At 29.8% G+C, this 13,068-nt stretch overlaps 1 protein-coding gene across 1 annotated transcript in view; it reads right to left on the bottom strand.

The window, feature by feature from the left end:
• Positions 1-13,068, bottom strand: part of LOC107445831 (kin of IRRE-like protein 3) — a 273,508-nt gene that overhangs the window by 31,482 nt on the left and 228,958 nt on the right. The window contains exons 6-7 of the mRNA XM_043040440.2: positions 7,700-7,990; positions 2,126-2,413 (exon numbers count right to left, since the gene is read on the bottom strand). Of these exons, the coding sequence (XP_042896374.1) occupies positions 2,126-2,413; positions 7,700-7,990 (579 nt within the window). The remainder of the gene's footprint in view (positions 1-2,125; positions 2,414-7,699; positions 7,991-13,068) is intronic.

Raw genomic sequence — 13,068 nt, 5'->3', positions numbered from 1 at the left:
CTTTGGCTTTATTGATACAATATCAGAAAGCACTCTGTTTTGCGGATATAATCGTGTGGGCTGAAGAAAGGATTATATCTTTTTTTCCGGTTTTTTTTCTTCCGGTTTTTTAAAAAAAATTTCATCCTTTTCTTTTTTTTCTTCTTTTTTTTTTCAAAACTGTTTTTTTATTCTTATTTTTTTTACTTATTATCCCCCCCCTTTTTTTTATATGTCTATAATTTTTCTTTGTTTTATTCATCATTTTGAACTTATCTAATGAGTTCTGTTTACTTGCAGCTTAAGCGCAATAAATGAAACTTATTGTTTTTCTTAACTTTCTTCGTGTTTTCTTGTATTTACTTATTTATTATATATATATATATTACAGTATAAGTATGCAACCAATTTTCAGCCCTGATTCTTGTGATGCAACATATTCAATCGTGAAAAAAACATTCATTCCAAATATTTTTATTATTAAGCTATATTCTCAGCAGTAACCTATTAAAATACAAACCATTTTAGTAAATAATGTCTAAGCTCGAAACAACTGATTAAAAATGCATGGAAGAAAGAAAGAGGAAGTCTAAATTGTGAACTCAAACTAAAGAATTCTCCATCCAAAACGATGTCAGCAACTGATATCCAGCCAGTCAGAATAATTAACGAATAGGATATGTTCATTACCCAGCGACTGAAATGGAATCACTCTTTGCGGAAAGGTGTGTCGAGATCGGATCATTACCAAGCGAATACAATTCACACATATGCAATGACGTTTAAAATGCCATTACAGTCCTCTGCTCATTACCATCTTTGGTACAACAGCTCTATCCTGGGCTACTGGTTTATTACCGTTACTAACGATAGGCCGATAACATTTGCAAGTGGTGGTACAAAAAAAAAAGGAATTTGAAACAAGATAAAATCGAAGTAACGCCAAGCATTCCGCTTGATTCCTTAATGATACTTGTAGTTTTAGAGTAGTCAACTTAATGCTCACGCACTTGAGGTTTACTGATGGTTTGAAAAATCATTATTGCGGTTTCATGGATTTATGCTAATTGTCAATATCCAAACTACTCTTTTTCGAAAAAGAAATTCTGGATGGGACGAGACTTTATTTTTCTTTTATCTTGATAGAGGTTATATTCGAAAGGTTAAAAGCTATTTTAGCTACATTTATTTCATTTTAAAAATACGTACTTGGAAAAGGGCAAAATGCTTCATAAATTATCATTTTGTAATTTCTTTTCTTCGTATTTTGAAGGTTATGCAGACTACATTCTAGAATTTATGCAACTGAAAATATTTGCTTTTAGATTAAATTTGTGGTATTAATTTAAATCATATTAGTCAAATATGTAATCCAAACATATTGCTGCCTTATACCATTTATAATGAGCTGAAGGACTTAAAAAATACATTTTGATACTTAATGTACATATATTTCACTATTTTAAAAAATAGTAAGGAACGACACTGCTTAAAAAAATTTACACTTAAAGGAAATTAATAAAAAGTGATGAAAGCCATTCCGTGCCTGAATTAGTCTCATCATGAAATAAAATTACTTGCTATTCATTTCTGCTTATTAAGTAACATAATCAGTATTGTTTAGATCTGATAGGGTTGGTAACAATAGCAGAGGGAGGAGTCTCTTAGAACAGATCAAAAATCACATTTATAATTTACCTGTGAGATACTTATGCAATTGCATAAAATTTGAAAATTAACTTTTTTCCACTAGTTTGAACAAATAATTCACTTTTTGTAAATAGTGTGTTTGAAATGAAAGTAAAACCAAAATGTCTAATTTCAACAAGATATAGCCACAAATTTAATAATATATGTAGAAAAAGTAGTTTGGCAAGAAAAGTTTAAACTAGTCAAACAATTAGTCTATTTGATCCCATTTTTAAAGATTAGCCTATTATATTTATAGAACTCCCGAACCACTTGGAAATGGGCCCAACACCCTACCAACCTACCCCGGTCCTTAAAAAAAAAAAAAAAAAAAAAAAACTTTATCTTACTATTACAGCAAGTAGTAATCATAGATCATAGTAAGTAAAAAGTGAAAGTTGTGTTTAATGACTTTACTATTCTCTGTTGGTTATAAGCATAACCCACCGATCAATACCTGCTGGAATAACAAAGAAGAGACATGGCACCCGCTGCTGTCCGACACTGTTGCGACCCCAACACTGAAGAGTACCAAAATCACTCTCTGATCGAGGAATGTAGTTAACCAAACTCTTCGTTCCAGAAGTATAAGTAGGTACAAGCTCTAAATTTCCAGTGGAACTGTTGAATTCCCATTTGAAAGCTACATCGTCTGGATCAGCTTCTACTTCGCAAGGTATTTGAACTGGATAGTGCAGCATAGCTCCATATGTTGTCTCCTGGTCCTTTTTACATACTGGTGAGTCTGTAATGAAGGATGATTATTCTAGGTGCAATTTTCAGGGAAAAAAAATTAGAAATAGAAGAATGATTTTTTAGAAGCAATTGTTTTTAGAAAAAAAAAGTGTTTTTATACGAGAGATATTTCCATACGTGATAATCATTGCCGCTTAGTTATATGAGTTGTTAGTAAAAATTTTAATATTACTAATATTACTTATATATTACAGAACTAACTAATTAGAAGCAGAGCAGAATTAGAAAATTTAAATTATATGAGTAAAAAAATTATCCGTAAAAATTACATGTAAAAGAATAAGTACACAAGTAATACATAGTAATTTAAACAGGGCGAATACTAACAATTATCCTATTTTTGTAACATAAGATAAATGAAATTACATCAACAAAAATTATTATTTTATGTTAAAATCTATATGCCATACACTTTATGCATACAGTTAAATTTTATTTTATTTTTTTACGTCATGAACATCCGTAATACAAACATTAGTATATTTTCCTTAGCGTCTTATTGTTATTGATAAAATGTGAGTTAATACCTTGATTTCCAGATTGACTTTAATGTTTTTGGTTAAATTTCTGAAATAAAGAGAAAAATATGAACAAATCTTACTTTTCATCGTCTTTTTTCTTTTCTGCGAAATATTTGAATTTTTGAAAATTGCATTCTCAGCATTTAAATAAATAAATAAACCAGAAATATAGAAACCTTTTAAAAATCTAAAAAGAATGGTATTTTTGCATAGTTAAATAAATATCAATTTTTTGCAGTGTAATGCTAAAATGTAAATGTAGTGCAGACCTAGGAAAAAAATTTTAACTTCTCCTTTTTAAATCATTTATTGATTGTTCTAAAAATGTGAATATTATTTTGTATAATATTATTTTGTATAAGTTAATAAATTTTAATTCACAATTTAAAGTTCAATAATTTAAAATTCAAGCAATTAATTCCAAATTTACTAAGTTGAACTTTTAGAAATTACTCGGAAAAAATGGTTAAATAACAATTTTGATGAGTTCATTTAATTGTAATTTTACTATATTCAAACAAAGCAGTCAAATAAACATAAGAAATCGGTAACTGTGAGAAAAACAGTTTAACGGCTTTCACCTAATACGGTTAAATTACCTGAATTTTATCGCACCAATTAGGCCCACCAAATGTGGCCACTTTGGTGGGCCTAGATACGCATTATAACAGAGAGGACTAATCTGTCAATCTCATGACCGACCGAATAGGGGTTCGAATCCCAGTGGAGTCACTGCAATATTTCTTACTATCTCTTCAACGCATTAAATGACCCTAGTGCATTGCACTCCCCAATTTTTGATCCTAGGCTATTAGATTACGATGCTCTCATTCATTCATAGATGGCAGCACCATACAGCAGTTAAACTCCAGCGTCCAGTTAAATTTCTTTTTTACGGTTTCAAAACCACTCTAGCAGTTTAAAAACTGTATAGTTAAGTGTTCATGGTATTTAAACCATACTTGTTGTAAGCGGTTTCAAAACCGTAAAGAGAAAAATGTTCTTTACCTTAAACTTTACGGTTAATCGGATGAACAGATTGCTGCCGGTTATTTTACCATAATTTTAGAATGAAATTCTAACAATGTGGGGACAATTTATTCAAATTTTANATTCAAGTTATAGGTTAATAGGTGATATATTCATTCCAAAAACTGATATTGTAGACATATTTATGCTGGACGCAAAGTTTTATAGGCCAAGAGACGTAATCAGTCAAATGTAAACAAAATTACTTATTCGAAGTAAACTGATCAAAAGGTCTCATGCAAGCCAAGTATGGCAAACAAATAAGAAAAAAAGTGTCGATTTCGCTTTTTTATGTATATTCCAGTATTTACTGCACTAAGCAAATGCTTTAAAAAAATTCGTAGAGGTTGCAGCAAATAGTACAGAAAAATAACGTTTTTTCCTTCTTTAAAGAACATGCCATTACATTTTACATTAGAAATCCCGTTATATTTTTGAATAAATATCTCTTGTTAAGAGACTTGGCAAATTTACAAACTTGTTAAATATGCATTGATATCGATTGAAATAAGAGAAAATTATTGATAAAATATTAATCAGGGATTTCTCATCACAAACTATATGCTGACATTAACCTTTTCGCGCAATTTTGACAGTGGGTGCAATTTTGGTTTTTTAAACTTCTGTTGGTTTTTCAATTTTAATTAAATAATTAATGAAATAACTACTTTTAATTATAATTATAATATTAATAATAATATTAATTAATAATAATATTAATTAATTATAATATTAATTNTAATTATAATTGTTATTGTTATAATATTAATTAATTATAATATTAATTAATATTAACAAAAATTAATTGATTAATTAAATAATTGGTCTGAAAAGATCATTGAAAACAGAAATCTGAAGTAATGAACGAAATTAGCACGCATTTCATTACAAATACACGTTAGGAGCAAATAAATTATTAAAATATAATCACCACTTAACAAATTAAATCATCTGCCATCGGTTGGCATTTTGAACAATAGTTAATCTTGAAAATTAAATTGTTTTTAAGAAACTCAATTAAAATTGAATTAGCTCTTTCTGAAAAATGAAATATAATCTTAATCAAAAAGAAAAATTATAAATCGCCTTCGAGCTGAAACTGTTACGAACGAATTACGCCGTCCAATTAAAAATGTATCTATTTTGAAGAAAGAACACTGTAACAGGAAATGAAAATCGAATCCTAAATGTTCCACAGCATTTAAATGAGAGTCATTTTCTCTGCCAAATGTTTGACACCAGGCAATATCAATGCTTGGCGGCACATTTTAAGCAATTGTTTGGCTCCGTTTAGTTTTCACAAGAAAAGAACACACTTCTTAAAATCGGAAGTTTAATATTACCTTCTTTTCCTGAAGTTTTGCCTTTTCGAAACAAATGAGTCGTTCTAAAATCATCAGGTTCTATTATTCTAGCTAATGAATGCCACCGCAGAGCATCTACCGAATACTTCCGGCCACGTTCCCTTCACTCCTCGTCAAACAATTTTCCTCAACTCCACCCCTTATATTTCTTTTCGTCTGAGTAAATTCCACCCTTTCCCTCTTTTACGCCCACACACTACTTGACGTAATAATTAAACTTTTAAAAATGGCAATTCTTCAGGGGTCTTTGTCTTTCGGCTGAGAACCCGTCTTCTCCAGATGCAGTACGCACCCATGGCTACACAAAAGGATGGAATAAGATCGAATGTATGAAAAGGGAGTCAAACAATGGAAAATTGGAACACAAATACTTGGCATGGGTGAGTTCGAATTCTTGCATCCGTGTTTGGATTCAAGAAGTAACGTTTTGAATTGTCCATCGTAGATTTCATGATGAATAATTTGGGTGGCAATGAATATTTGTATAAAGCAAACTGCTGAGAACGCCATACCAAAAGAGAAAAGTAATTACTTAATTCATTTTCCGGAAATTTTATGTAGTGATCTGTTAAATGCATTGTCTGCCATATGCTCATAGCTATTTAAAGCCTATAGTGATGCCCTTGCTCGCTAACCATAAGCGTTTCTTAAGGATTTAAAATCACTTAAAAACAATTGAAATTGTTAAATACATTTAATTATTAAATTCGGTCTATACTTTATTCATTTTTTCTACTAAAACAAACGAAAATTGCAAATTAAACAATTTCAATTAGAAAACAATAAGATATACACTCTATTCTATTAAAAACTTTAGTAGTTTTTAGTTTTTCTATGAAAACTAATCTCTCCTAGACTGGGGGCATCAACGCCCAATAAATTTGAATAATTATTTCAGTGATAAAGAAGAAGTTCCCACTTGGGAATATCATGGGACAATCAACTTTTAAAAATTGAAACATTCATAAACATTGAAAGTTGAAACTGTATTATCAGAAGGCTGTTTTCATATAATGAAGGGTTCCCACATAAATTCATGTATAGTTTCCCATTTTCCACAAAAAAGAGAGAAACATACAAATGAGAATAGGGAGTTTGCATACATAATCGTAATAAAATAAAGTTTCTTGTCGAAAAAAATATATTGGGATTGTTATATAGTTGTTTTTTCGAGGAAACACCCCTTTTTTGCTATAGTTACAGGATTATAAGAGCATGCGTTTTATATTTAGTGTGGGCATATTTATTTTATATTGTATATATTTTCGCAAAAATTTAAGATTACTTAAAATTTATTTTTTAAATGATTAATGATTCTCCACTTTTCTTTTACTTTTACAATTCTTCATATATTCACAGTAAAATTAATTGATCAGTTTACTTATCTCTGGTGCTTGGTTTGATACTACAATGAATTTTCTGCGTTAAGAGAAAGAAATGTTTGTAATATTTGTGTTTCTTAAGTAATTATTTTTCTATGGAATTCTCTTTCCATTGAATCTATTGTACTGGTTTTAGAAACTTTACTTTTGTTGTGCTCTATAACCAGAGCACATATTTCAACAATTGTTTCATAAATGAGTTCGAGACAAATTTGCTCACTGTTCTTTTGCCGGATATTTATTGAAATTTAAGCTTAAAAATATTAATGTATTTTCATTTTTTTTTAAAAAAATGTAACTTTATACTCCAATACTAAAAAAATAATATTTCATTTCAAATTTCAATTTTTTTCTCATATTAATTTTTACTGTTAACATCAGTAAGTGGATAAATAAATAAAAAAAATCTCTAAAATATGTACTTCCTAAACATCATGAAAATATTTCTATTAATTCCAAAAAGAAAAATGAGTATATTGTGAAAAAAATGATCACAGATAAAAAAAACATATATTTCAATCTACTTTCTCACCGAAAAGAAAAACTTAACAAAATCCTATTTTTGGATTAAATTCTGATAAAAAAATAATCTTTTCACATTTTCATGGAAAACTGCCTGCAATATATTTTTTTCGAAGAATAAAATTAATTCCTGTATTTACAAGATTTTCATGTTTCAACCCCCTTTAAATTCATTCGTCTTTGCAAAAATACATTACTTGAATTACTGACTTGAATGTCAAACTTCAAAATTTCAGAATTTAAAAGAAACTTGATTTAAATTGTTTTAGAAGAATATAATATTTAAGGAAAAGGTATTTGAAAATAAATGCAAGAGTTGTTTCTAAAACTAACTCATTGCTCACCATGAGGAAGTTTTAAAGTAAAACTGCACCATTCTTAACTATTAAATGCATTAGAGTATCTAATTTCTTAAGATTTAATTTCTTAAACTTAATAGTAGTTTTAAAGAACTTACATTGCACTCTTAAATATACATGATTGCTTTCTCCCATTCCTTCGCTGTTTGTGGCAGTGCAGCTATATCTCCCCCTGTTGGTTCGGTGAACTTTTTGAAGTACCAGAGATTGGTTGCTCACAATAACTCCAGCTGAAATATTTGTGACCAATTCACGGCCTTCAAATCGCCATCCAGTTTCTGAAACCCATGGATTTGCTCTGATATTACATTCGAAATAAACATCATTTCCTTCTAGAATATTTGAATGACGGAGCTTGCTTCCGAGTCTGAGATTAAGTTGAGGAACATCTGAAGAAAATAAAGTGAGATTATTTGGAAATAGGGTCAAAAGTAAACATACTAGATTAGGAATGATATTATTGACTGTAAAATAAGTTGAATCATTAGCATATATATGGGAATAGTTATTTATAATATGCATTTTTTTTAAAAAAAGGTATAGTACTCGTATATTTATTACACTGAGAAAAAGTTATATTCGAAACTACCAGGATATGGTACTGTAGTTAATTATTTTATTTTATAACCGTCAATGAACGGTTAATTGTGGGTTTACGACTACCAATGTTCAAACCCGTATACTTGTAATTTTGAACTCATTCCAGAAGACGAGGCAACTCCTGGATCAAGTGCTGGGAGAAATATTCTTTCGTGGAGTACTTTTTGATGAAACTAAACAGCAAATGCATTACATGGAGAGGAAAACCACGAAAATCTCATATGGTTAGCCTGATGGCAAAGGGACTCTAACCCATGATCCGTTTACCACTTAGGGTATTTTACGTCAGCACTGTGGTCTGTGCGAGTCACACGCGGAGTTCGTAACGACCAGTCATTGGTGGAATTCTTACTCGGTTCGCTTTATTGGAAGGTGAGCGCTCTATCCCCTGAGCCAAAATGGCTCATGGCAAACTATTTGCGTTTTAATTGGCGCAAGAGTCAGTAATGGCAGTATTTCTTCTTAAACGAAAGGAGAGAATATGGTAAAATTTTCCATTTTTATGGTTCTATGAGAACGCCAAAAATATTAGATTTTTACCAAAGCACTTTAAGCAATGATTTTGGTAAAATTAGCAATAAAAATATGGTTTTATAAAATGTGATATATTTTGATAAATATTTTAAAACTTGATCACTTGATCACGACCCCTTATAGCAAGACGCAGCAAATATTTATTTAGTAAAATTTACTTTTCAAATTTGTATTTTTTAATAAATGTGTGGCAATAAGAACTATAATTTTGGAAAACAGAATATTTATTATACAAACGGAAAAATTACCAAAGGAATATTTTAAGGACGGTATAATTTAGTCTTTTTAACCGGAATTTTTCTACCTGAAATATCATTATCAATCAATGCAGCAATTTTAACAGATTTGTTTTTCGCTGTGCACATTATTCAATTTTATTTTCGTATAATTGTATTTTTTAATTTTCAGTAATACATTATGTAAATCATTTCAGCCCTACAGAAAAATTTCGGATTTTTGTTACTTTCTTTTTTTTCCTCCTAGGTTGTAACAATTATATTAGTTACTTATGAATGGCAGAGAACAATATAATGATGAACCACACATTTTTCAAATTGTACAGGAAAATATATTTTGTGAAAAACAACTTTAAAGTATTCAATAAAATGTTTCAGTGTCTTGTGTTGCCATTTAGCGCCACTTAGTTTCTATTGGCTTCTGCCTCATAAATAACATATAGTACAATACAAATTTGAATGCATTTTTCAAAAACAAAGAATATCTTAATTGTATTACCAGCCTTTCATGCAGCAGAAACGTTTTGATGTTATTTTGTTACAGTTTGTATAACATTTTACGAAAAACAACGCTAATTTCTGTTATTTCATATAGTCTGCAGAAAAAAAACTGGATCCATACATTTAAGTAAGTAATACTAAAAAAAAATTGAAATAAAATGTCATCAGATGTTGGAATTAACAGAAATTGTTTAAAAGAATGTGAAAAAATGCTTTTGCGAAATAGAACTACTTGATATAATATCTTCCACACGAATAATAAAATAAATAGTTCGCGTGTCAGTCTGTTTATCTGTGCATCTCTATAGCTGATTTTGGGTAGAAAATAAGCTCTAAAAATATGAAATTCAACATGAAGCTAAATGAGTACAATTGTAAACAAATTGTCAAGCTCCAAAATTAATTTTCTTAATTATATTTTTAATTCAGAGACATTTAAAATATGGATTAGTAAAATCCTAGATTAGCCCACCTCTTGGCGAGATTTTAAAATCTCACCATGTCGGCCATTATTACTGGGATCAACGTTGATTTTACTCGTCCATTTACTCGCCATTTTCAACAGGTACAGCACAGAAAAATAAGGTAAAAATATACTTGAGGGTGCCCCTTGGCGAAATTGGCAACTTATGATTGGCGTCATTCCTGTTTGCGCGGAGCACCGTGGTAACAAGAATAGCTGCCAAAACATAATGGTATTTCCGCAAAACATTGGAAAAATTCAACAAAACATCTGCCAAATTTTATAAAATTGCAACGAACCCAATATAAGCAAAATTAATAAACCCAATAAAATGCATTTTGAATCGAAACAAAAATTAAGGGAGTAAGCACAGATAGAAAAGGGAACAAAACAACTCATTTCTTCATTAAGTTATCCTCAAATTTAGGTGCGCAGAATTCTCTAATAGCAGTTAGATACTGTCTAAATTTATCATGAATAGAATCTGTATACCTCCATCACCCCATAAATTCGGCGAAATACGAATCGAAAATCGCGTCTGTGATACTGGCGGTGACATTTTTTTCTAAAGTCCCTTTTTATAACTGCCCACATACCTTCGATCTTATTGACCAGAGGCAAAAGTAACTGCAGTATCCTCACTGCTGAGTCAAACTCGGGTCTAAACCTGTATAACCTTACCAGCCGGTATCCAACGTAGAACTAACGGACCTCTGAAATTACATATACCGTTGAACATTTTGAAACTGCTAAAATTCAAACCATTCAGAATTACGATTGGGTATCAACATCGCCCAGCTTGGCGCGCCAGCATCGCTCAACCGTGATCACAGCTTGGCGAGAATCAAGGGGCACCCTCAAATATAGTCTAACCAAAAATATTAAAAAGTGAAATAATAAGGGTAATAAATGAAATAACGCTCAAAAAATAATATAATAATGATGATTCTAACCGCAGGAGATCAGAATCATAAATGGCGAAAAAAATAGACCCTTTTACCTCTTTTCTAACGAAATCAAACTTCCTCGTAGGTATACCAATTGGTTATATATAAACAATATAGTCAATATATATAACCAATATATAGGTTATATATAACCAAATAACCATTCAGGTTTAATAATTTTGGTGGTGTCATTGGGCGTTTAAAATAATCCCTTCGAAGTATCTTCCGGAAACCTAGTTTGACGAGAGTTCAAAAACTTACATGGCGAGATTTTTAAAAAAAAATTACAACGGGGTGGGCTATTCTACGATCCTCCCAAATGCAATTTTTTCGTTAACTGAGTGGAAGCCATTGATTTAAAATTAAATGTAGATGACGCAGTTTTTTCAAATGTATCAAGAATAACATCAGTGATGTTTTCTAGCTTACATCTCAAATAAAAAAATTGTTTGTTGCACGTTTTGCAATACTTAGCTATTTTTAATTCATTTTGCCAGACTATCTGAATGATCAACGTATTCGTGCAGTATGGCGTCATCAAATGAATATCCCTAATATGTATATCACACGAAGATAATTATCGGCAACGAAACCGGCAAGTCAACCGTAAGCGCAAGTGTATCCTCCACTTATAACAAAAATTGTTCGAAAATCCTCGTGAGATATGGAAATCACAATTGCCCGAAATATCAGCAACTGTTTCTCTCCACTGAGAGATAAATTGCATAAATTAATAATAAGAGCAGCTCACACTTAACCAATCAAATCGTTTGCTTTTTATGACGTTTCAATTCTATGCGATGATGTTTACAAATGTAAATAAAAAAGACTGCCACATTGATGAAGAGAATGATCAGATGAAATTTTTCATTGCTGAAACGGAGCAGGTTTTGCAGTTTAAAAATAATATTTCGTTTTAAATTAAACATTAGAAATACTTTCACAAGATGAAATGTCCATCTCAATGCAGATGATGTACCATAACAGCAACCTGCATATCATTTTTGTGGCAGTAAGTTCAGTAAACTTTTTTCTAGACACATTTTCCTTTAGAATATTTATTCGTTTTTAACTAAGAAAATTTTTATAAGTTATATGGATTACTTTTGATAGAAATTATTTCTATTTTTATGTATATAACGATTTCTCCTGGTGAAAAGATTCGTTTTAAAATATCCGCCAAGCAACTCGACAAACTTTTTTGCACTAATATAAGATAAAGAAATTGTATTTCTTTATTTTTAAACTGTAATCTTGCTTTTTAATCTTTATTTTCGTTGATCGCCAAAACATATGTTCGATTATTTGAAAAAAACTATTTTTTCATTCTTTTTTATTTGAGGAATAATTATTTAATTCTTCCCTAAGAATTCTTTCAATTTTCGAAAAGCTTATTTTAAAACAAGTTTGTGAAAACTCAAAAAATACGTGTCGAAAATATTCACCTCACAGAGTCTCACTCGTCTCACAGAGTTGCCCATTTTTTTGGAAATTATTGAAATGTTTTTTTTTAAAAAAAGGTTAGTAATATAATCTATAAAAAGTAATTTTTAAAAATACAAATTCCCAATCCTCATATCTGTTTCTATATTTATCCCCTCTGTTATTTGGTTTATGATGATTTACATAATATTTTGTTTATTATTATTCAAAGTTAACTATTGATGCTTTTAATCTTTACTTCACATTTATCTACTGATACATTACTTTTCTACAATGGTAGAAAGTATGAAAGTTTACCTTAATAATTTTTCAATATAGTTTCATTTCCAATAGTCTTAATTTATAAATACAAAAAAAATTTCTAAAGCAAATTCCAGTCCAAACATAAAAATTAAAAAACCAAATTTGCCTCCCATCTTTCATTAGTGTATAGTATTAGTGTAATCATAAAACTGTAATCAAGGTTTCTAAGGGATACCTGAAAGCTTCATTGATTTTAAATTAATGGTATTTAATCTACCTTATTCAAATAATGTGTTGGTAAAATTTTATCATGATAGTGATTTCTTTTTTTTATTTCAGATATTTTGTGGAACCTTATAAGACTTGTCTGGTGTAGACGGAAAGAATCGTAATATTGTTTTTATGATTGAAATTAAGAAAAAAATTAAAAATGTAAATAAATAAATCATCTAATGTAATAACGTAGTGTATTCATCAAATGTAATAATAATGTATGTTAC

This window comes from Parasteatoda tepidariorum, chromosome 4, assembly GCF_043381705.1.
Source record: "Parasteatoda tepidariorum isolate YZ-2023 chromosome 4, CAS_Ptep_4.0, whole genome shotgun sequence".
In the NCBI taxonomy this organism is placed as follows: domain Eukaryota; kingdom Metazoa; phylum Arthropoda; class Arachnida; order Araneae; family Theridiidae; genus Parasteatoda; species Parasteatoda tepidariorum.
This window is presented reverse-complemented; position numbering and strand designations above follow the sequence as displayed.